The 25929-nt window shown below is 38.8% G+C and overlaps 1 protein-coding gene across 2 annotated transcripts in view; it reads left to right on the plus strand.

The window, feature by feature from the left end:
- The first annotated feature begins 1141 nt into the window (after positions 1-1141).
- The window catches only part of MIER3 (MIER family member 3), a 30339-nt gene continuing 5551 nt past the window's right edge, over positions 1142-25929 (plus strand). Inside the window, exons 1-10 of one of the 2 annotated variants that reach the window (XM_012534938.3) lie at positions 1142-1251; positions 2696-2720; positions 5672-5817; positions 14201-14335; positions 15544-15664; positions 16610-16695; positions 16887-16959; positions 18723-18874; positions 21317-21398; positions 22756-22850. In XM_012534938.3, coding sequence (XP_012390392.1) covers positions 1243-1251; positions 2696-2720; positions 5672-5817; positions 14201-14335; positions 15544-15664; positions 16610-16695; positions 16887-16959; positions 18723-18874; positions 21317-21398; positions 22756-22850 — 924 coding nt within the window. In that variant the 5' untranslated portion in view covers positions 1142-1242. Of the gene's footprint in view, positions 1252-1324; positions 2273-2695; positions 2721-5671; positions 5818-14200; positions 14336-15543; positions 15665-16609; positions 16696-16886; positions 16960-18722; positions 18875-21316; positions 21399-22755; positions 22851-25929 lie in introns of those variants that run through there. The other variant, XM_033437872.2, reaches the window with a different exon arrangement.

The following is a 25929-nucleotide window of genomic DNA, read 5'->3' on the forward strand; positions in this document are numbered from 1 at the left end:
AGGCAACTAGGAATACGGACTCGAACTTCTTGCAGGATTTACCTCTGTGGGCTACCAACGAGTTGTTGGTGAATATTTTTGTGTACTTTGCTCAGAGTTGTTCAGTGTGAAAATGGAACTGCCAGGAGTTAGACTTAGGTCTCCCAATGAAGACCAAACGGCCATAAGACATGCCTAGGAGAAGGTACACCTCTTAAACCTTGTCCTCCATCCTCAACCCATCCACTTGCCCACAGGTCTACTTTCCCATTTGACCCTAAGCAAATGTTTGACCTTTTGGGAGGGAGGTGGGAGGTGGGTCAGTTTCAGGCCCTTGAGTATTCCTGCTCTTCCACAGGTCTATCAAGTGTGTACCTCTGGGTCATCCCTATTTGGGATCAACCCTATTCCCTTACCACCCTATTTGGCAATTAACAACCTCTAGTACTGTTCTAACTTTTTTTCCCGAACGTGCAGAGTTTGTATTTTACAAGCATCTTCTTTGAATCGTGCAACTCTATTCACTATCACTTCTTTGCCCTGTTGATCTTTTGCCTTTTCTTCCGTACTGTCACTATCTTCCAAACCTGTTTGGCAAATGACCACTTCCACCGTCCACTCCATGGGCCAGTGTACGCTGATCTGCATCCCCCATTCCTGCAGGTCTCTTAGGGGAAACCGCAAAATGCCTGGTCGCTGTCCTCTCATTCTGGACTGACACTGCAGTCCATCAGCCACTTCTTCCATTTCTCGGGGCTTCCTCTCGGCCATCCACCACCTCCTCTCTTCTTACTTGGGGAAGTCTGTCGAGTTGTCCCTCCAAGTCTCTTGCCCCTCTCCCCAACGCCCTCCCGGACCGGAGCGTCTGTCGGTCGGTCCGCAGCCACCCCGGCCGGTTCTTGGGCCTCGACTGGGTGGACATGGGTCTGTCCTGCGCCGATGTTTCCATCCGTCCCCCGTCTGTCTCCAATTCGGCAGGAACTTTACTCCAGCCGAGAGGCGAAGGGCGGGTGAGTGCGGGTGCGGGTCGAGGCGCCCGCAGCGGGCGCGGGGCGCGGCGAGGGGCGCCGGATGGGGTGGGCTTGCGAGCGGGCCGGGGGTGTCGCGGGCCGCCCTGCCCTATAAGGGGCCGAGCCGCCTCCGCCGCCGGGCGGGTGCCGGGCGGACCGCGGCGGCGGCGGCGGCGGCGGCGGCTGCTATTGGCTCAGGCTCCCCATCCGGGGACTGGGCTCGGCGCTGCTCGTTCGCCCTAAAGGTACCAATATGGCGGAGGTGAGCAGGGAAACCGGGCAGGAGCGGCCGGGCTGGAGCGGGTGCCCGGCGGCCTCCCGCGGTCCCCGAGCCGGCTTGGGGGACCCGGGGCCCTTCCCGCGGCCCTACGGGGGGCGGCGTGGCGGCGCGGGGCCGCGGGGCGGCGACGGGCGGCGGCGGGGCCGGCCGGGGGGCGGGAGCGGGCGCGGGAGCTGTCTCCCTCCGGGACTAGGCCGCGGCGGCTCCTGCCCCGACCCGGCCGGGCGACGGGGCCGGACGGGAGGCGGCGGCCGGCGGCAGCGAACCCCGGCCCGCGGACGCCGCCGTGCCGTGCCCCCGGGCAGCTGACGCGGGCCGCCGGAGCCTCCGCGCCGCCTCCTGGGGCCGGGGTGGGTGGAAACCGGCCGATCCCCCCCCTCCGCGGCCGGATTGCAAAGCGGGGAGCGGGCTGCGCCACTGCCCTGCTGGAGGAGTGTTCTGTGCCCCCGGCCCATTGGGTCCAGGCTGCGGTGCGAAGGAACCTCAAGCTCCACTTTGCTCCGGGCGCGGAGGCGAGCGGGATGCGCGGCCGCTGGGCTTCGCGAGAGGCGAGCGGGACTCCCCGCCCCGCAGCCCGGGAGGTGCGGGAGCTCCTGTGGGTAAACGGGGAGGACCAAGACCCTCGACGCTCTCTCCATGGACTCTCGGTAGCCCCACTTTCCTCCGAGCTTAAGGGGGGAGGCAGGGCGAGCGGAGCTGCCCTGGCCGTGTCCCCCGGGACTAGTGAGCTTGGGGGGAGGGGGTGGCGCAGCAGAAGCCCCTCGGCAGGAGCACGCTAGGGCGAGGGGCTCGCTGGCGGGCCCGGGTAGCGACTGAACACTCTGGAAGGAACCAGCATCTCTGGGACTGCGGATCCGCGTCTCCGGACGCCGCAGAGAGTATGGGGGGGCTTGAGCTTTGGTTTGGGGGCGAGTGTCCGGTTGAGAGCTGGCTACGCTCGGGGGCAGAGGACAGCACAGGAATTGGGGCTACCGGGCCCCAGGAGGTGGACTGGATGCGCAGGGTGAGTCCCTTCCAGGAAAGGGTGTTAGGTTGCGAGTTGTTGTTTGGGGCCGTGGAGAGCCAGGTGGGATTTGGGGGACTCCTGAGATGCCGGGGTATGGGGGACCGATGCTGTGAGCCGACTGCTCTGGGTTGTGCTTCTCTACTTTGTAACTTGCTGAGCTCCAAGCGGAGTCTTGGAGTTGCCAGTTAGACACCGGGCTTCGTCCCCAGTGTGCGAGTTTGTACACTACGGACTCGGGGAGGAAGGCGAGGCAGCCAAGAGGGGCCCGAAAGGGGCCGGGAGCGATTGGAGCGAAGCTACGTCTTGCACTTTTGGCAGCTGCGGAGGAGCGCTGGGCTCCGCCTCCTCTGCGCCCTGTTGCCGGCGCTGCCTCTTTCCCTGGCTGCGCGATCTAACCGCACGTTTTCTTTTCTCTCCTAGGCTTCTTTTGGAAGTTCGAGCCCAGGTTTGTCCCCTTTTCTTACTTTTCAGTGGGTCCCAAAGGGTGATGGGGACCCAAAGATCTATTGCTCAATTTTTCCAACAGAAATTTGTCTTGCGAGTTTTTCATCATTTGTTTTTAAGAGGTTTCAGTGTTCATTTTGGTAATTAAGCTGTTGGAGGAAGGAACAGTTACACTCTTTTCTCACTTTTATCTGGCATGTTGAAAAAAATACTTTTGTTACAGAGCTGCTAATTGACAAACGTTCTTTTTAAGTAATAGATCTTTAATTCTCACATATCGTGTTTTTTTCTCCAAGTCTGAAACGGTTAATCCCAAATCTTTCCCAAACTTTCCACTAACTTTAGCAGTTTAATTTAGATTTTAATTTTTTTGAGAAATTGTCTCTTTAATTTGTCAGAACTTTGGGGGTGCTTATATTGATCATTAATCCTGACTCTCCATCTCCCCTTGTTTTGTCTCATACATTTTTCATAATTGAGAAGTGTCTGTGGATTGTATTAAATGCAAAATTGAGAGTTACGTAAAGCTGTCCTAATTAAAAGAAACACTTTATGAGTTTGGCAAAGAAAAGTGGTAATACAGAATTTTTGAGGTGAGACAACATTAGATCATCTAGGACAGTGTTTCTTAACCATTTTGGTGTTAGAAACCCCTGTCAGGATCTGATGAAAGCAAGGGACTCTGTCTCCAGAACTCTGCACATAATGGATAATTGCATATACCTTGGGGTTTGTGGAACCCCTGAAACCCATCTATGGCAGAGACCTTTCCTCATGTGCTGAAATGTTAAGGACAGCTTTGTTTCAGTTTCTTATTCTCTTTCCAGCCCCCTTTTGGCTGCCTCTTTTCCCTCTCATAGTCTCCAGGAAAAGTGCCTCTGAACTAGTTCAACTCCCTTATTTTACACTTGAGGAGACTTCTAAATAACTCTACCGAGAGTTACCTAGTTAATAGCAGAGTCTGGATGGGCTCCCAAGTCTTCTGTTACCACATGTTGCCTTAGAGTCCATTTCCTTGCATATTACTTCGTGTCTTTAGTCAACCTTTAATGTCTCACTTGATTATCGTTTAAGGTATTATAAAATAATTAACATCAAGTAGAAGAAATTTGTGGCTATTTTGAAAATAGCTATGTCTTTACATTTAAAAATTGTTTTAAGTTTCTCTAATTTTGAGACAAACATTTCTTTGTTATAGCTGATTTCAGGGAAAGAATATTTATGTACATGATGCCAAACATCTGGATGATAATGGAATTTTTCCATTTTGTATCACTGTCTGCTTTTAAGAAGTTGCCATCTAAATAAAAAGCAAAAAGTGTGGTTTTGGTGTTTAAACAAACTTATAACTTGTTTATAATCAATTAGCCAATTTTTAAGAACATTTTAGAACCGGAAGAGACTAGAGGTCATTAAACCAACCCTATGAATTTTATAAATGAAAAACTGGACCCAGGCCCCGAGGGTTTAAATGACTTGCCTCAGGTCCCAGAAAGCCAGGGACAAAGCCAAGAGTAGACCCTCAGGCCCTTCTGTTTCTGGCTGTTATTGAATGAATACTTTCGTCTTTCAGGGGAAGCCTTAAAGTGTGCCAAGTGATACGTGGATTAGAAAGAGGGTAGAGCTCTGCTTTCAAAGAGATAGAAAAGTTACCATCTACTTCATACCTTACACTTTGGCATACCCCAAAAGTTTCCTGGAATTCCTCAAAGAAAATTTGTAATGGTTGATGTTCTGCTTTTCAGCTATTTAACAAATATTCATCTTTCTCTAAAATTAACTTAAACTACCTATACTTCAACAGGCTTTTAAAATGAGCAGGTTAATATCTTTCAGCATTCAAAAAATAACATTATAATGTAAACCTCCTAAAGAATAGAGTCCCATAGGAATTTTATTATTTTTAGGGCTAATGATTAGAGTTCTCTGAACTCAGAATCAGAAACATTGAATTGTCTGTGTTTTTTTCCATAGTGAAAAATCTTTGGTCTAGTTCAGTGTTTTGGTAATGATCTTAATGTCCTTAAATGTTTAAAATATTAAATAGCTTGACTAAAAACACATCAAACTTTTTGTGTTGAATATGCTTCCTTCCACTTCTCCCTTTCTCCACTCCAAGATTCTAATACTTCTTTCCTTGCCTGCTCTGAGAGTGATCTAATTAAATTACATAGTAGAGTAAAACAAATGGAGAAAATCCTGTTTTTCATAAATTTGACTTCATTTTCTCGGGATTATGGATAGTATTCATTTCTCCATTTGGTTTTCAGGGTATCCTGTTGACTTCAGATTTGCCATTAAAAAGCATTACCATCTTTTTTTTTTTTTTTTTTTTTGGCCACACCACGTGGCTTGCAGGATCTTAGTTACCAACCAGGGATCGAACCCATCCCCCCTGTGGTGGAAGTGCAGAGTCCTAACCACTGGACCACCAGGGAATTCCCAAGCATTACCATCTTATAAACAAGTTGGAATTGACTAAAACAACTTGCAATGGGATACTCTTCCAAAGCTCTTAGATATGATTTTCTGTATTCCCTTCACATAACCTTAAGAACTTTATTAGTAGTCCAAAGAAAAGCATGCTTTTATGGTTTAATGCTGGGGAGCTTGAAATACTGTTATAGACGTGAAAAGTGAGGTAGTGCTTTTGAAGACTGAATTGCTGTATAGCTGCTTCACAGAAATTTGTATTTGTTCTAAAAACCACATTTCTGTTGTGATTTGAACCTTTATTTGAAGGTTAGAATTTGAGTAAAGTTAATATTCCCTTCTACTGAAGTTTTTAGCCTCACTATGTAAGACTTGTGAAGTCTTCCTTTCATAATCCATCTCACATTTTTCTACTGCTTTTAGACAAGTGTATTAAGGAACTGGCAGTAGAACACAAGTTATTTTCTTTTGTAAATAGCCTTGTGAACCTGTAAAGTGATTCAGTTTGTTTCCTTCCAGTTGGGTCTTTGTCGTCTGAGGATCATGATTTTGACCCCACTGCTGAGATGTTGGTCCATGACTATGATGATGAAAGAACTCTTGAAGAAGAGGAAATGATGGATGAGGGTAAAAACTTCAGTTCTGAAATTGAAGACTTAGAAAAGGTAAAGGATTTTACTTTAGTATTTTAATACAAACTTATAGTAAAGATTTTGACATTCTATTATAAATTATTTATAACCTACCTGAAATAAAAATAGTATCAAAGGATCTACTGTATAGCACAGGGAACTGTATCTTGTAATAGTGTATAATGGAAAAGAATCTGAAGAAGAATATATATATACACACACATATTTATAAGAAGATATATACACACACACATATATATAAATAGCTGAATCACTTGGCTGTACACCTGAAACTAACACAACATTGTAAGTCAACTATACTTCAATTAAAAAAATAGTATCAGCGTATTTCCTTTTGACCTAACTTGTACAGAAAGTTACTGCTTTTCTTATTATTTTGAAGGATAGCCTAATAAGTACATTTTCATATAACTTTTAAAAATTATTTTATGTTTGTTAACCTGTTTTTAAGTTTGTACCAGGACAATGAACTAGGTACATTTACAGATGAGAATATTGAGATATAGAGAACTGTAGGAAACTTAGTTCTGAATCCTAGCCCAGCCTCTTTGCATTATATCACACTATTTTACTGAGGGGCAAACTTGAGTTTAACTAAGCACTGCACTGCAGTAGATACAGGGAGAAGTTCTCCTTCAAGAAACTTAAAATCTGATGGATTACTATAAGGAAATTGAGAGAGAAAAAGTTTTACTCTGTTTTTAAATTTGAATTAGTAATATCCTGTTTCCTTCCCACCCAGTCATCTTTTAGAAAGTCGGGAAGGTAAATGTAGTTTATAACTTTTAAAACCCCAAATCAGTATAAATTCAAATGAACTGGATTTTAAACATATATTTATACCAGGAACTACAGAGAGAGGGGTTCCTTGAAAAGATTATACTTATCTGTAAATTAACCTTATTTGCAAATTTCTGATCAGCCCAGAATAACAAAAGTTTTCAGGAATAATACTGAGTTTTCATACTTCTTTTTCTTGAAGAAGACAAAGCACATTCTTAAGTAATCTCTTCTGCTATCTTTGTGAGGCAGGGCTGTGCTATTATGGCATTTCTTCTTTCATCTTAACACACAGGGAAACAGAAGCAGAGTCTTCAGGGCCTAGACCCCAGGCTTGCTCCTGTAGACCTGAAATCTTCTAAACATGTTTATTCCTTTGGCAGATTAATCCAACATGGTTGCAGTTAGATTTAATCATTTAAAAAAATACATATATCTCCTATAAAAGCCAAACAGATTTGGGAATATAGAGATAAAATTGTTAGGAAATAATCAAGAAGAAAAGTCTTACCTATCACTTCTTTCAGGGGTGATGATAAGTTGTTGCCTGTTGATGAGAGAAGATACCCAAGAGTCTCAAGCTCTGCCTTGACTTTATTCAGGGAATTCGTTTCTACCTCTTATGAGTAGGTAGCCTAGAAAAATTGAGAATTATAATCCAGCTAGCATTATCACTAAGCCAAGGACTGTGGTGGGTCCTGGGATGGCAAAAATGAGCAATTTGACAATGTTTCTGATCTCTGGGAGCTTATGGTCTAGTGTGGGGTGACAAATGAGAGCAAAGATTTTTTTGATGTCCTCTGCTAAGAACTATGAAAGCAGTAAGCAGTGAGAGCTATGGGAGAAAGGATTTATGTCTAGTAAAAGGTGTTTAGCCTCATGTGGAAGTTCATGGAAGGCTTCTTAGAATACATACTTCTCTCCTGTAGTTTTTTATGTCAGGACACTGCTCTGGACTTGGTCAAAAGTCCCAGGTGGTCTCATAATGCACCTTCCTTAATTATGTGTTTGCTGTTAAAGATAGGGAGACAGCAGTCTATTTACAGCATGACGTAAGAAAATAATATAAATGTGCTAGACTGTGCTTTAACCACACAAATAGATGTTTTGTCAGTAAACTAGTAAGAATTTAAAATTTCATTTAATGTGTTAATGTAGTTCCTACTTGAGTATGGGTAATCTCGTAGAGATTTTTATGGGCTGGTAAAATTTTGTTTTTCAGATTTGTAGGTTTTCTTCTCCCAGAGATTATAGTAATAGCTGCTTTAATCTGTGTGGTGAGTTTTAAAAGAAAATAGGAAAGATATAGAGAAATAATCAACAGCAAAGAGTTACTCACTTAGCTGTTCACAGAAATACCTAGTTTCTATTCCTGTGATTTTCATTTTGTTTAGTAAACTCCAGTAATTAAATCTTTGTAATGATACCTGTCACTGAATTTGTAGATTCTGAAAAATTACAGGCCTTTAAATGTTTCAACTTCTCTGTACTTAGGCAGTTTTGCTTCTTGGCATTTTGTCGCATTCTTGGAAATTGAGACAGAACAATCCAGGTGATTTTTAAACAAATTCTAGTGAAGACCTAAGAGCTGTGTCCTTGCTCAGAAGGCTAATCCTTCTCTCATTGAGCAAGGGACAAGAGGAGCTGTTTCTAAGAGTGACTGACTGCTCACTTCATCTGAACTGTGATTCTTATCTGCAGTAAAGCATAACTGTGTAGATGTGGTCTCTGTTCTTTATTGATGTTTAATGAAACATGAAAACAAAGAAAAGAAACAGTAGATAGAGACACAAATATAAAGAGTAAAGATCATTGTATTTTTAGAAGAAGTTTGAAATTATTTCTATACAATTTAAAATAATGTATTAATCTTATATTATTGGAACAGTGATTTAGGTGTTGGTACATGGTAACAGCCTTAGAGCCTTGGTGTTAATGTTTAAGAAAACTACAAGTTGTTATGCTCATAGTAAATAAATTTGATAGTCTATACATATGGCCTTTATTTTGGTGCTTACAAATTTTTAGTACATTATATGTTATGGAAAATAAGAGCGGTACAAAATGAGTTTTCTTACGGTAGCACTTTGGTAAGTATAGAGAATACGTGACAAGATTTTAGTTATTAACCATACTAAAATAAGGTTTATGTTATATCGTTCTACATTTTAATTTATTCACATTACTGTTTCCTGAGAGGTTTTAATTTAATAATCCTAGATTTAGACCTATAACTTTTAAAAAAGTAATTTACATTTCTGCCTTTATTAATATATAGATTTCTCCTCTGATATGCATTGTGAAATGAGACTTTGATCTAGGTCCTTACTGATTTATTTTTAAAGCATTTTAAAAAGTTATATGTATGCGGTTTTGCATCCAGTATTATAAGATACCAGACTGGTGTTATGTGAAAATTAATTTGTACCTCATTTAGACAGTGTCATTTGACCCATTCAGCAACACCATCAGGTGTGTCAGACAAGTATTAGCGTTATTTCCTTGGCTCAGAGGCCTTGTTGATTGTAAGATGTACCGTAGATTTAGAAGTAGCATAGATGGGAGCAGGGAGGGACATTACTATGAGAAATTTGTACAGTGGTAATGAGGTGCATCCTGATTTCTGATATGTGAGGTTATGCATCATAGGATTAATGAAATAATGTGTTTTTCTATTTACAGATGAGGAAATAGAGGTGAGAGAGGTTAGGTGATTTGCCCACAGTAGTAGTTAGCAATTAGTGAGTCCTCTGCCTCTAAATATTGTGCTCTTCCTGTTACAAATCCTTTGACTTACAAAACAGTTCATTTATAAGTGTGACTGGACTCAGATGTGTCCCTTGAAATTTAAATAGGTTCAACAAAATGCCTGAGAAATATTGTAGAAGAGAAAAATCCTCATCCCTGGGATAAGGTGCTAGATCAAACTTCTAAGCTGATCTAGCCACCACAGATCCTCAGAGACTTTGAGATTTGCTAATTCAATTTTGAAAACATTTCTTCTGTGCTTCAAAGGACTAAGTGCTTTATTAATAGGCTCTAACAGAAAGCTCATTTGTAAAGTGCTTCAGAGACTGGATTAATCTTCTCCAGTTTTGCTTCAAAGTTTTAGTACAGATAATTTCTGTGTTTTGGCACCAGCCCCTTCTAGGGGTCATTACAGTGTCATCCTTTGACTGTATTAAGGAGGTTTCCACAAAGAAGGTCACCTTCTCCCTCAACAGATGATCATGCTTGTGTGTCTGTAGAGAAAGTAGGATTTTCGTGAATGACTACCCAGAACCTCCTGTTTGCCTCACACATGCAAACTTAACTTTTATGCTAATTCTTCCTTCCTTCTCTCCGGTCCCAAAAGTATCTTCCACATCCCAGGCTAGTCCCTAGATTCCACCCCTTTAGCCCTCAGTTTATTCTTCTACTTATTTTTTTTATTTCAGTATGGCCTCCTACTCATATATTTCCCACATTTGGAAATTCTGTTTTGACCCTGTGTTGCCCTTCAACATTCTCTTTTTATAGTGTATGTACTTTCTCCCCTCCCATTCAGTCCTCAACTTTGCTTCTCCCAACAGGTTGTAAGGTCGCCAATATTCTTGATTGACAGATACAAAGAATTCACGTCTGCTTTATCTTGCTTGATCTCTCTTTGATATTTGACCCAAGTGACCATCCGTGGTTTCTCCACCCTTGCTTCTTTCTTAACTTATATAATCCTGCATTTTCTCCTAGTTCTACTTCTACCCTCTGGTGTTTCCCTCTGTAGTACTTATGGACTTTTCTTTCTTTACCCTCATTTTAATTGATGGTATTCCCCAGGGTTCTAGCTTTTGTCTTCTCACTCTGTATTCCTCTTCTGGATAACTCATTCAAGCCCAGTGCTTCGACTTTCACCTTAAATCATCTACTGTCCCACCCTCTACCCTTAAGTTTATTTGTCTTTTGTTTTGGTCTTATAATGATGCTGTAGCTATTTAACCTTCTCAGGCCAGAAATGGGCAATCCACTTAGACTCCTGTGTTACCTACATTCCCTCTATCACGTAAGTCAAGAAATAGATTCTTTAATTCCCTTCTTAGTTCAGGCTCTTATTCTTCTACTCCCCCTAGGATGTCTTTTTCAAAATGCAAATCATACCTAAAATTTTCTAGACGTGTCCCATTGCCTGTAGGGTAATATATCTGAAAATTCTTCTAATAAAGCATAGATCCCCTTCTCTTTACTCTCTCCCTGAGTGAGCTCATCTACTCCTGTGGCTTTAAATATCATCTAGATGCTAATGAATGCCAGATTTATATCTTTAGCCCAGCCTGATCCTCTGAGCTCCAGGCTCTTAGCCAACTTGACTTTTCCACTTGGATGTTTCATAGTCCTCTCAAACTTAACTTTGTGTCCTCTGCAGAACTCTTTTTTTTTAAATTATGAAATTCACCGTATTCTTCTCCTCTCAAACATTTTGTTTTTTTTAATTATTTTTTTTTTATTTTTGGCTGAGTTGGATGTTTTTTGCTGCACACGGGCTTTCTCTAGTTGCGGTGAGCGGGGCCTATTCTTCGTTGTGGTGCGTGGGCTTCTCATTGCAGTGGCTTCTCTTGTTGTGGAGCATGGTCTCTAGGCACGCGGGCTTCAGTAGTTGTGGCTCGCGGGCTCTAGAGCGCAGGCTCAGTAGTTGTGGCGCACGGACTTAGTTGCTCCGCGGCATGTGGGATCTTTCTGGACCAGTGCTTGAACCCGTGTCCCCTGCATTGGCAGGCGGATTCTTAATCGCTGCACCACCAGGGAAGTCCCTCTGCAGAGCTCTTAATGTTTTTCCTTCATAAACCTTTCCTTCCTTTAGTCTTTTCTACCTCAGTAAAAGTTACCACGATAGGCAGTTGCTCAGATAGAAATCTGGGGAGTTGTCCTTCTTTCTCCCTTTTACTCCAGTAGCCCATTTGATTACACCTCAGAATACATCTCATCTATTCACTTCTCTCCATGTCTGTATCACTACCCTAACCCAGCATGCAACTCCTAAGTGGTCTCCCTGCTTTTCTCTTCCCTCTTCATCTCCCCAAACTTTTCTTCATACAGCTGCCCAGGATTTAAGAAGAAATAAAGTCATGTCACTCCAGTTTTATAATTCTCCAATGGCTTCCCATTGCCCTGGGAGTATGAAGTCCAAGTTTCTTTCCCATGAGGCCTTTTGTGATCTGCCTCTGCTTGTCTTTCTAATCACCTCTTGAGCCATTCTTCATTCTACTCTCTGTGCTCTGGCCATTGGCTTAGTGGAAAACCATATTCAGGCCTCAAGTGTGTTGTTTCCTTTGCCTGGAATGCTCCTCACAGGATTGGTCACTTCTCAGACTTCGGGCCTCAGCTGAAGTCATTCACTGTCTGACTCTGTAACCCTATGACAGTAGGCCCTCCACATAATTCTGTGTCTCAGGACCCTATTGATTCCTTTTGCACGCATCTTAATTGGCAGTTCCATATTTGAGTATTGTTAGTATCCCCCTAGTCTGTAAGTTGTAGAAGGGCAAGACCTGTGTTTCATACCAGCACCTGGCACAGTGGGCTCCTGGCACAGTCACTGCTCAGTCAGTGTTTCTGACGATGAACCACAAGTCCCTAGCACACAACCCTATCTGTTAAAAGCCTCTTCATCTTTCAAGACTTAGCTCAGTCTTTGTCCTCTGTGTGATACTTCCCTACCATATACTATTATTCCTGGAGCGTAGGTCTTCCCTTCTCTGTACCTACCATTTCATAGCACCAATTCCAGAACTGATTAAAGCAGCTAGCACCATGTTTTACAGTTGTTAACTTATCAGTTCCTTCCACCAAGACTGAATTTCTTGAGAGCAGGGATTTCTTTTTTGTTTTTGGAAATTGTATTTCTTTACCCATAGCCAGTAGTCCTTCACATGGTACCTAGAGCTCAGTAAATGCTGTGTTGATGGGAAGATGGACTGTCAGTGCATGACGAGTGAAAGTTGCCATCTCCCCAGTTCATGGAGGGAATCTGAAACTGTAAAGTTTTGGAGAAATATTGCTAACAGGTGGTTGGCAAAGGCTGTAACCAGTCTCCTCTTACAACTAGTGTGAACCAGAGGGAATGGGCTGCATGGACTCTGCAAGGAGCAGGACTGGAGAAACTCTCAATGTGGTTCTGGCACCTTCGAGGGGTTCTTTCATTTGGGAGAAGAATACTTCATGAGGTTTTCCCGTGGCATGGGTGAATTTCTGTCCATCCTGACCATCCAACTTAATTTGTGCTGAATTTGTCCATGCTCCTAAAGCAGCTTTTTACTGATTCCACTTCCAAGCTGAAAAGATTTCATGAGTGGCATGGTCATTGGAAAGGTGCATGTCTGCTACTGCAGATTCACAAATTAGCATTCTGTCATATACCTTATTCTAATCTCATAACATGAATCTGTTTCATTCAGGCATAGTGAAAAATGTAAGTTCTATACTGCAAAGGTGAAGGCCAATTCTTAGGGACCCCCAGAACCTGTGTCCCTTGTGGGCCCTGGTGGGCAGCCAGCTGGCTCTCTGGGAGACATCACTGGCTCTCCTCAGCTCACTTTGTGATCAACTGTAGGCATGTGTTGCATACTCTGCTTTCATGCTGTGTGCTTCATGACTTAGATTTTTTTTTTTAAAGGGAAAATTAAACCGTAAGCTAGTTTTAAAAGTGAATCTCTTAATAGATGGACATAAGCGTCTTTAAAATATTTAAGAAATTAACTAGTTCATGAATATATGGTTTTGAAGTCATTTAAATGATAATTATAAACAGTTCTATGCATTTTAGTGGTTGAATTAAACTACTTTAAAAAAGGAAATATAGCACTTATTTTCAGATTAGTGGAGGGAAAAAACAATGACTGGGTGCCACTATGTGGCATGGCATAAGTATTCATAACACAGGTAGTCCTGCAGCCAGAGTCTGTAATTTTATCAAAGCAGCACTGCCAGTAAGAGAACTTGGGGGCCTGGGATTCGAACCCAGAATTAAGCCTCAATTTTCTCATCTGTAAGATGGTGGTAATGCAAACTTCATCAGACAGTTGTGGGAAAAAAACAACTGGTACAGAATATAGAGACAGTAGTAGGAATATCAAAGGATAACTGTGTCTTGAACATTAATATATAAACATAATAGTGTTAGTAAATGTTCAGCAAAGGTTTTCTCATTAGGTATCTTCCAAATAACATGAAGAATAAACCAAGTGGTCAACTGTTAATTGCAAGGAAACAAGCTAAAAATTATGTGAAGTTATTGATTGATTAATCGGAAATGTTTTCAAGGCGAATCGTTATAGTAATATAAAAGCGAAAAAAAAGTCTGCATGAAGGCAAATATTTGAGGAAGTTTTTAAAAAGTAAAATGATGCTGGAAAATGAAAATTAAGATGTTAATTGTTAGACTTTTGTTCATATATTAATTATAGCTCTAGGTGTTTGATCCTGTTTTCTGGATACAGTTACAAAAAGCAAAACTAAAACTTGGTTTTGATTTGGTCCTGCTGTTTTGATAATGTGCTTTATGAACATTAATGGCATCAAGGTTTATCTGAGGTTCAGCATTGTGGCATCTGCTGAGTTCATGTTTGTGTTCTGGCTTGAATAGGAAGGAAACATGCCTCTAGAAGATTTATTGGCATTCTATGGCTATGAACCTACAATTCCAGCAGTTGCAAATTCCAGTGCAAATAGCTCCCCAAGTGAACTTGCAGATGAACTACCAGATATGACACTAGACAAAGTAAGTACAAGCATGTAGAAAAAAATTCCAGATCTGTTACCATTGACTGTTTTTATTAGTTTAATTTAAAGCATTTCATAATTCTGAATTGTAAACTTCTTATGGATGCATTGCTCTTATCATTTTGGTGACTGATTTGAATATTGTTTGGCTTTGATCTCACTACTTTAGAAGTAGTAATAGCTTCATAATACTTTGCATATTTGAGTATTCTTCCATAACTTTTTATCTTTCCTGTGTAGACATACTGTATCTAAACTTAGATTTTGCCCTAACTTCTTTTGATCCTGTGGACACTTGAATGCATTGATTAATGAATCCCCCAGAAGTTTTCAAACCAATCTGGCTTAGGCATGGAGTGGTTGGAGAGAAGTTCTGTTTTCTTGGGCTCTGGGAGTGACAGAGACCATAGCAGCCAAGGCCTCAGTGATACATCTTTAACATAGGCTGGTTGTAGGGGAGGCCTAGTCCCTGCCAAGGAGAATTCAGTCATGGTCTCTGCTAACAGATCCCTGGGAAACTTTCCTCATCTTTCAGGTCTCAGGCAGGGAGAGGACTCCACATCTTCCTGTGAGTTATGTTGTTCCCACTTTTCAATTAAATGTGATATTAATGTACCAAAAACCTTAATGACCATAGTCATTCAGCAAATATTGAGTGCCTACTATGTACCAGGCACAAGGATGACTATATACTTACATAAAAATTAATTCTGAACTGTTTCTTTTAAAATTATATCACTGATCGGAGTGGTGCATTAGTTGGACTTCTAAAAAATTATCAGAAGAGTGGAGTTTGGAGACTTTTTTGTTTTCTTTTAGTTATTTAAGTTGGCAGAAAGTGAGTTTAATTTTTAACCACTTAGAAGTAAGATTATTTTTGTTGTAAATTCACTAAAAATTAGTCTACCGCTTCAGAGAAGTTCTTTACATACCCACAAATTAAGAAAATTGTTTGTTATATCATAAATGTATAATAGTATAGCATTAATATTATATATAATTAGTAAATGTTATTAACTAATTGTGTACGTGAAGTAAATTATAGGAGAATTTCAAATTTACTTTTCTCAAAACTGAGACTTCAGTTAGTTCTTAATTGTATTATAATACCATAATGTTTATGAATAATGTTATAAAGACTTTTTTTTTCAAAATTGATGGGATGTAATCATTTCTAACCCTAGCATTGCATTCCTATTCTTATAGGAGGAAATAGCAAAAGACCTATTGTCAGGTGATGATGAGGAAACTCAGTCTTCTGCAGATGATCTGACACCATCTGTGACTTCCCATGAAACTTCCGATTTCTTCCCTAGACCTTTACGATGTAAGAAATCCAATCATTACTGATTAGTAGTAGCACTGATACTGTAGCTTGAGTACATTTTGTTACATTCAGTAGTTATGTCAGAATATCTGAGTGTTTTACTTAATTGAAATAAAATACTATTATAATCTGAACAAGATTATAACCTTTTTTTATTGGGGGAGATGTAAACTAATATGCTCTTTAAAAACGAAAGCATTTGCTTGGTTTTGCAGGGCTGTTTTCTTTCCCAAGACTCATCTGTTGCTAGGGCAACCAATCTTAGTTCAGCCATGAAATTTTATAGACATTTTTTGGATTTCTGTTAAAAGGCTCTTACTCTCCTGATAAACTACTGTCAGTTTGAAAACTACCATCAGTTGCTCCAAAAGTATTTTTTATTTTTAGTGATTTATTTAATCCTTTTCTTTTAGTTCTTGGTGTTATCCCTTAATGTATATCAGTAATATTTAAAAGGTCTTTGAACTGAAATAATTTCTTATATGCAATCTTGCTTATTTCTCAGGTATTTTTATGGTAGAAGAACTGTTCAGATAACAAGTTCCAATACACATACACATATGTGTGCTAAACGATAATTTTTATGGACTCAATGTGCAGCTCATTGTGTATGTCTCACTCTGGATTAATGTAATCAGTGTAATCTAGTGCTTTACCTTCTTTTTTTAAGGGGACCGTAGTGGTTTTCCTCTTGCCTCTCCAAACTATATGACCGTACACCAGATAATTATAAGGATATTATGCACTTTCTTCGTGTTTTCAGTGTCTTGTTTTGACTAGTTTCAAAATGTGAGAATAGTACAAGAGGTTTAGTATATTTGTGCTGATCTCATTTATTCAACAAATTTTTATCATAAGTAAAATATAAAATATCAGGCACTCTTTCAAGTGCTGCAAAAATAGGCAACAAAACCCTTTTTTAAAATTTAACTTTCTTCTTTTAAGCAAATACTACGTGTGATGGAGATAAAGAATCAGAGGTTGAAGATGTTGAAACAGACAGTGGTAACTCACCTGAAGATTTGAGGAAGGTATGTTAAGTTACCATCATAATTTAGTAGACCATTTGGATTAAAGTAGCTTTTAAAAACACTTCTGAAATAATTTACGATAATTTTGTGAGATAACTTTAGATTTGTAGTAACTGATTAATGAATTGGAACATTTTTTTTCAGTATTTACTTTTGTAATAAGTTGTTTTTACTTCTAAATTTTCCTGTAGGAAATAATGATTGGTTTACAATATCAAGCAGAGATTCCACCTTATCTTGGAGAGTATGCTGGTAATGAGAAAGGTGAGGAAGCCTTTTAATTTTGATAATATTTGGTAAGCCAAATTACCACTCGATATGTTTATTTAAATATCTGATTGTATGCTCATCCTGTGAGTATAAAGACAGATTTGGAGTCAGGGAAGAATTAGGCCTGACTTAGGAGTAATGTATCATGAGATTAATTAACCATGAGACTCAGAGAACTACCGCCCCCTTCCCCCCAACCCTGGCCCCTTACAGTGCTTCTTAACTCAGTATGCTAAGCACCTGTTAAAATAGTGGAGCTGCTCTTAAAGTACAGCTCTTTGGCCTACATCCCACTGCAGTGGAAGTTGGTAGCATCCTATCACCTGAGATAATGAGAACATTAGGAATATAATCCTCTTGGGAAGAAACACTTAAGGAAAAAAGAAGCTAGAAGAAATTCTCTTGCCCCAGCCCTGAAAGATAAGGTGGTAGAATGTAAAGATTCTGTTGCTTTTGTTATATACCCCTACTTAAGTGTAATCAGTTTTCCTCACATTTTTGGTAGATTCCAACTATAGCTGGTTCTGAAAATATGGAGGGGTGAGGTGGTGGGAAGTAAAAATCCAGGTGCACCTTCCTAGCCAAACTTGGGAAACACGTAGATTTGGCCGTGGGCAAAAGTACATGCTCAGCAGCTGCTGGTCCTTAGATGAAACATAGCGGAGGTAATATTCTCTCAGTTCTACACCTTCAGAAAGGAACGTATACCTTCTCTATCTTTTGAGGGAATAAACTCAAACTATATTACCTATTTCAGTTTTGACTAAAGTTTCTTTATGAAACTGGTTCCAGAAACTTACCTCAAAAGTCAGTCTTATTGCTTCACAGGCACACTTTATTTTTAACTTTCCTGCTCATTGGGAATAGAAATGCCTGCCTTATACAGTTGTGAATGTAAAGCACTTACCACCGTCTCCGCTGCATAGTGAGCTCTCAGTAAATTACTTTTATTTGCTATATTTAGTAGTTATTTTACAATTGAAGAATGGAAGCAATGGGATAAATACTTGGGCTATCTGTATGACTTTATTGTGTGAAGTAGAAACCTTCAGTATGGCAACAGTGTTTGCGTTAATAAAATATACAGTTTGTTTTAGTGTCATTTCGCTTACTAAATATCAGCTTCTCTAAGAGGTGGAAAGTTTACTTATCTTACTGTTTATCATTGTTTTCCATTTTTAATTAGTCTGCTTCCTTTTTATTTTATTTTATTTTTTTGCTTTTTAAAATAAAAATTTACCTTTTGGGAAGAAATCAGTAAAGGAAAACTATATCTTTCCTAGGTATTTCAGTATTGGCAGATATTTTGATTGTTATTTATTTTTGTTTGTTTTAATTTGTTTGCAATTTTTAACCTGTAGACATTTTCATAGAGCCATTTAGGGAGTTTAAGAGAAAATTGTAATAAGTTTATTAAAGAATTTACACAGGTTATTTTTACCCCCTCATTAGAAGAATGTAAGACACCACTACTAGGTTTTATATTAGACTACTAGGCATAGAAAGCTTTCTAACTTGTTAGTAAATCCAATCACCAAAACAGCTACTTGCTCTAGTGACTGGAATACTTGGACCTTAATAAAGTTAAAAAAAAAATTGTTTTAAACCTTTACTAATGAAAGACTCAGCTTGCCAGACAATCAAATTACTGGTGTCCTCAAAGTTAGTTACTTGTATAGGAAGAGGAAAAACAGTTTTGTATACATCTTAAAGTGTGTTCACTATTTTTAATGTGTTGATGGGATTTTCTTTATCAGTGTATGAAAATGAAGACCAATTACTTTGGCGTCCTGGTGTGGTTTTGGAGAGCAAAGTTAAGGAGTACCTTGTTGAGACCTCATTAAGAACTGGAAACGAAAAAATAATGGATAGAATTTCTGCAGGAACGCACACAAGGGACAATGAACAGGTATACATCAACTTTTGTTGAAACAGCAGCTAACTAATATAGTATCTTCTTGATTTTCTTATATTTGATTCAAATATTTCTTACATATGAACTGGCTATCTCTTTCTGATTTTTAAAACTTGGAAAATACTGGTTTAAAAAAAATCCCAAGACCTAATGATAACCATTCTATTGTTTCATGTCTTCTGGCCTTTTTTTCTGTATACACACACATATATTTTACTTTACCTACCATGTTATATCCTTTTAATTACTTAGTCTTATTTTCTTTGCCATTGAGATTTCTTTAATACTTCATTCTTGATGTCTGTATGTTCCATTGTTTATTTAAACATTCTCTGTGGTCGGACTTTTAGATTTTATGTTAAAGTTATTTTTTGGATTATTCTTGAACTTTATTCAGGATGTGATTAAAGTTCATGTCTATTAAGAGTGTATAGGGCTTCCCTGGTGGCGCAGTGGTTGAGAGTCCGCCTGCCGATGCAGGGGACACGGGTTCGTGCCCCGGTCCGGGAAGATCCCACATGCCGCGGAGCGGCTGTGCCCGTGAGCCTTGGCCGCTGAGCCCGCGCGTCCGGAGACTGTGCTCCACAACGGGAGAGGCCACAACAGAGAGAGGCCCGCGTACCGCAAAAACAAACAAACAAAAAAAACAGTGTATAAATTTGCTTTAGGAGCATTCGTTAAATACTGTGTGCTTGTAGATGGAGTACGCTCCTGATGGTGTGTGGGTTAAGGGTGGAAGTATTGCCTATTAGGGTTTTTTTCTCTCTGATGTTGTTTGCCCCTCTCATATACCTTTACACTCTATCTCCAGCCTAGCTAATCCCAGCTAATGAGTGCCCAGAGATAGGTGGACTCAAACTTGAATTTCCGAATAACACAGAGAAGTCAAACTAGCTGAACTTCAAAGTAGTTTTGTCAGCTGTCAAAAAGAAATCCCATTGGCTTTTCCTATTGATATTCCATTAAAACTATAAATTAATTTTGGAAGAATTAGTACCTTTAAAATATAAAACCTACTTCAAGAACATGTTCTGATTCTCTATGTATTTGACTTTTTTTTTAATCACTCAAATGTTTTTACTTGTTTTAAGTATCACATGCATTTAATTAATTCCTCATTATTTTTAAATACAGTATTTAGCACTGTTGTAAATGGGATCACTATTATATTTGTATTTGTATATGTTGATTTAGAGAAATATAAATTAAAAAATTTTTTTCTCAAGCTACTGAAACTATTTAATTTAGTATAATGATTTTTCAGTTGTTTCTCTTAGGTTTTCTAGTTTTAAAGTCATTACTGAATTATACGTTTGTTCCTTCCTTACCATTATTATATCTCTTATTCCTAGAACATGTTTTACTGCATTAGCTATAACTCTCAGAGACTTTTGGTAGTTACAGTTGTTTGAGGCCTGCTTTTGATGGAAGATAATACATGTAAGGTTTTTACATTAAGAATAGTACCAGCCTTGGGACTTCCTTGGCAGTCCAGTGGTTAAGACTCCGCCTGCCAATGCAGGGGGCACGGGTTCAATCCCTGGTGAGGGAACTAAGATCCCACATGCCACGGGGTGTGGCCAAAAATTTTAAAAAAAGAATAATACCAGCCTTGGTTTGATACAGGCTGTCTTTCTTATAGTAAGGTAGTATCCATCTACTTATAACCGTTACAGGTTTTGTCTTTTTAAAAATAGAAATGGGTACTGATTTATCTGAAGCTTTTTTAGCAGCTGTTTTTAATGATTGATTATTAATGTATTGATTATTAACCTATTGATGTATTAATAGGTTTACCAATATCCTTGCCTTTCTTGAAATGTACTTGGGAAGGTGGATTATTATTTAACTTTCAGTTGAGTTCTGTCTGCTGCTATTTAGTATATTCATAATTCCAAACAGGTTTAATGGGAAGAAATTCTAATTTTTAAAAAATGATATCTTCCATAGTAGATGGAAATAACTATAAACTCCAGTCACTAAAATATCCATCCTTCTATTCTAGACCTGCTGCTATTCTCTTTTATTAAAACGCTAAAAGGCAGGCAGAAGGTGCTATCAAGAGAGAAGACCATAATTCTTGACTTTTCCTGACTAGAAATAATCATCTAAAATAGGGATATTCTCCCAGCTCAGAAGGCCTGGCAATGAAAAAAAAAAGTGAGGAATGATACTGGTAGATAACTTCTGAGAGGTAGAATCAGAATGAACAAACTCTTCGGATACCAGAGTCAATATACAGGATAGTTACGTAGATTAAATGTCTGGGCAAACATACGCTTCAAATGTCCTGAAATTAGAGAGCACTTCAGCTAGTATTTGTCAGGACTCTTACAATACACCTGTTTTTGTTTGTTTGTTTGTTTTTGAGTTTTTTTTTTTAAGTATGAACTTTTGGTAAGTTTTATTGAATAGTTTTTTTTCCCTTGCCCTAAGGCATTATATGAACTTCTCAAGTGTAACCATAATATAAAGGAAGCAATTGAAAGGTACTGCTGCAACGGAAAGGCCTCTCAAGGTAAGAAACACTTGGGATCAAGAGAGGGAAATGATAGGGGATGGTCATTTGGGGATCAGAATAAGCAAAGTATAAAGGACGGAGCAATCCTATAACACTTTTGTATAAGATCCATTTTTATCTTCATAGCAAATAATTTTTTCCTTTTCTTGCCCTCTATTTTTAGACGTACCAGAGATTGTTCAAATACAAATTAGTTACCCCCCTGTCACCTCCAGAACAAAGCAGACCCCAGAGATGACAATATATCCAAAGTAATTAATAAGAATGATTTTATGATTTCATTGGGGGAAAAAAGTTGTTTTTTCTTTTTCTTAAACCAGACAGGAAATGAAAAGGAGATTAAAGATTAAAAAAAAGAAACATGTATAATATATTCCATTCAATTTATTGCAAGAAGTGTATGTTTAGTAATCATGTAATAACATTTTTGCAGTGCTTAGGTTTTGGTTTGTGTGTGTCAAGGAAAATGGTTAAGTTTAATTTCAGTATTTTTGTCATTATATAAATCAGTTGCATGCACCATAGCTTTCATTAAGTATATATAGAGTGAAATAATGCTTACTAATATTATATAAATGACTTGGAAAAATATAGAAGCTGGAAACAATGCATTTAAACTTGTAGGTGAGATAGTCTATTGAAATGTTTCCGTGTAAAAGCTGCTTCTTTGAAAAAATTACTTTAAGCTCTCAAAACTCTGAACAAAGTTTTCACCTTCGTGGTGGGCTACTCTTAATGGCTTTGGGGACCTGGTTCCCATTGTGAGGCACTTCAAGTCTCCTCTGCCCCAAGTAGATTTGATTCATCAACATTGACATCTGCCAGGAAGTTGAATGGGATTTAGTCTTTTGAGCGCATGGGCTGTTTTTTATTCCCTTTATATTCCTACAGTATAGCACTTTGCAAACTGACTCTGAATAAATATGTGTTCATTATTTATGGTCTCTAATTAAAGAGCTTATGGTTTTGACATAAGACCAAAGGAAGGCTTTTTTTTCTATAAAGAAAATAACCTTTTTTTTCCCCTAATTAAAAAAATGCTCATTGCTTAAAAAAATCAGAAAAACAATGTGCTTGAATTATAGAAGAAAATATAAAATTCTTGTCTCATCATGCAGAGGAAAAAAACCCAGTTGTTTATATTTTGGTATTCTAGATTTTTTTAGTTAAGATTACTAACTAAAATCTCCACATAAAGAACTTGTCTGTGTGTGTGTGTGTGTGTGTGTGTGTGTGTGTGTGTGTGTGTAGAAGTTTATAGCCTTTTTATTAGGAAAACATACTGAAAGTAAATCAGTCATTTATATATATAAGAGTTTTGAGGCCAATTTATTTTGTTTTAAAATTTCTTTAGAAGGAATGACTGCATGGACAGAAGAAGAATGCCGGAGCTTTGAACATGCACTCATGCTTTTTGGAAAAGATTTTCATCTTATACAGAAGAATAAGGTAAGTTAGGCAAATTAGTATAGAGAAATTGCTTAGTAATTACAATGAATATAAGCAACTAATTTATGAGCCTCTTGGGTAGGGAATAAAAGCTATAACTTGTTAATGCTCCCCTGCTATTAACATTTCTGTTACTTTCTGATCAATTTTTCTGTAAACCCAAAACTGCTCTGAAATATAAAATCTAGTTTAAAAAGCAATAGGTGGGGCTTTCCTGGTGGTGCAGTGGTTAAGAATCCGCCTGCCAACGCAGGGGACAGGGGTTCGAGCCCTGGTCTGGGAAGGTCCCACATGCCGCGGAGCAACTAAGCCTGTGCGCCACAACTACTGAGCCTGCGCTCTGGAGCCTGCATGCCACAACTGCTGAGCCCATGTGCCACAACTGCTGAAGCCTGCGCACCTAGAGCCCATGCTCCACAACAAGAGAAGCCACCGCAATGAGAAGTCTCTGCACCGCAAGGAAGAGTAGCCCCCACTCACCGCAACTAGAGAAAGCCTGCGTGCAGCAACGAAGACCCAATGCAGCCAAAAACAAATAAATATAATAAACTTAAAATTTTTAAAAAGCAGTAGGCATAGAATATTGACCTATCCACCTAAATATTTTAGAATCCTGTGTTCCTTAGGACAAAAAGAAAGAATAAGCAAAGCATATTTTAATGAGATTTAATTATCCCAAACTGTTAGAATATACACACACTTTTAAATAATAGACTTTATTTTTAGAGCAGTTTTAGGTTCACGGCAGAATTGAGGAAAAAGTATGGAGAGTTCCCATGTACTTCCTGCTCCCACCCACACACGGCTTCCCCCCACCAGCCCCCCCACCAGAGTGGTGCATTTGTTACAACTGGTAAATCTACTTTGCCATGTTTTTATCCCCTAGTGTTCACAGTTTACAGTAGGTTCACTCTGTTGTTATAACGACACCTATCCACTATTGTAGTATCATACAGAACAGTTTCACTGATCAGAAAATCCCTTGTCATATAATTGGAATCATACAGTATGTAGCCTTTGAAGATTGGCTTCTTGACTTAGTAATATGCATTTAAGGTTCCTCCATGTTTTTTTGTGGCTCATTTCTCTCGCTTTTTTTTTTTTTTTTAATTTATTTATTTATTTGGCTATATTGGTCTTAGTTGCGGCACACAATATCTTTAGTTGCAGCATGTGAACTTCTAGTTGCAGCAGGTAGGATCTAGTTCCCTGACCAGGGACCGAACCTGGGCCCCCTGCATTGGGAGCATGGAGTCTTAGTGTGGCTCATTTCTTTTTATCACTGAATAATATTCCATTGTATGGATGTACCAATTTGTTTATCCATTCACCATTTGGAGGACATCTTGGTTGCTTTCCAGTTTTGGCAGTTACGAGTAAAGCAGCTGTAAGCATCAGTGTGCAGGGGTTTTTTTGGACATAAGTTTTTAACTCCTTTGGGTAAATACCAGTAAGTGTGATTGTTGGATGATATGGTAATAGTATGGATATTTTTTTGTTGTTGTTTTTTTGGGTTTTTTTAAACATCTTTATTGGAGTATAATTGCTTTACAATGTTTTTTTTTTTTTCTTTTTCTTTAAGCAAGTATGGATAGTTTTGTAAGAAACCGCCAGACTGTCTTCCAAAGTGTCTGTGCCATTTTGCATTCCTACCAGCAATGAATGAGAGAGTTCCTGTTGTTCCACATCCTTGCCAATATCTGGTGGTGTCATTGTTTTGGATTTTGGCTATTCTAAAATGTGTAGTGGTATCTTGTTTTAATTTGCATTTCCCTGATGACATATGTGGGTCATTTTTTCATATGCTTATTCGCCATCTATATATCTTCTTTGGTGAGGTGTCTGTTAGGGTCTTTAGCACATTTTTTAATTGGGTGGTTTGTTTTCTTATTGTTGAATTGCAAGAGTTCTTTATATATTTTGGATAACAGTCCAAAAAAATATGTGTGAGTTTTGAATATTTTCTCCCAGTCTTTGGCCTGTCTTTTCATTCTCTTAACAGTGTCTTTTGCAGAGTAGACGTTTTTAATTTTAATTAGTCCAGCTTATCAATTTTTCTTTCATAGATTGTGTTTGTATTGTTGTTCCTAAAAAGTCATCACTATCCCCAATGTCATCTAGGTTTTTTCCTGTGTTATCTTCTAGGAGCTTTTATAGTTTTGTAGTGTACTTTTAGGTCTTGTAATCCATCTTGAGTTTTTGTGAAAGGTGGATATAGATGTCCACTTGTTCTAGCGCTGTTTGTTGAAAAGATGATCCTTCCTTCATTGAATTGCCTTTGCTCCTTTGTCAAAGATTAGTTGACTATATTTGTGTGAGTCTGTTTCTGGGCTCTCTATTGTGTTCCATTAACGTATTTGTTAATTTTTTCACCAGTACCACACTATCTTAATTACGATAGCTTAATAGTAAGTCTTGAAGTTGGGTAGTATCTATCCTCCAACTTTGTTCTTCTCCTTCAATATTGTGTTGGCTATTCTGGGTCTTTTGCCTTTGCATATAAACTTTAGAATTAATTTGTCGGTATTTACAAAATAACTTGCTGGAATTTTAATTGGGATTTCACTGAATCTATAAATCAAGTTGGGAAGAACTGACACCTTAACAATAATCAGTCTTCCTATCTGTGAACATGGAATATCTCTCAATTTATTTAAATCTTCTTTGATTTCTTTAATCAGAATTTTGTAGATTTTCTCATATAGATCTTACATGTATTTTATTAGGTATATACCTAAGTATTTCATTTTGGCGCTAATGTAGATGGTATTGTGTTTTTAATTTCAAATATCAATTGCTCATTGCTGGTATATAGGAAAGCAGTTGACTTTTGCATATTAACCTTGTGTCCTGCAACCTTGCTATAATCATTTATTAGTTCCAGGAGGGTTTTTTGTTGCTTCTTTAGGATTTTCTATATAGACAATCATGTCATCTGTGAACAGACAGTTTTATTTCTTTCTTCTCAATCTGTATACCTTTTATTCCTTTTCTTATTGCATTTAGCTAGATCTTCCAGTATGATGGAAAGTGCTTTTTTGTATGTATGAAAACCTATTGTTTTCTCACAGATGAGATT

Source organism: Orcinus orca, chromosome 3, assembly GCF_937001465.1.
Source record: "Orcinus orca chromosome 3, mOrcOrc1.1, whole genome shotgun sequence".
Lineage (NCBI taxonomy): Eukaryota > Metazoa > Chordata > Mammalia > Artiodactyla > Delphinidae > Orcinus > Orcinus orca.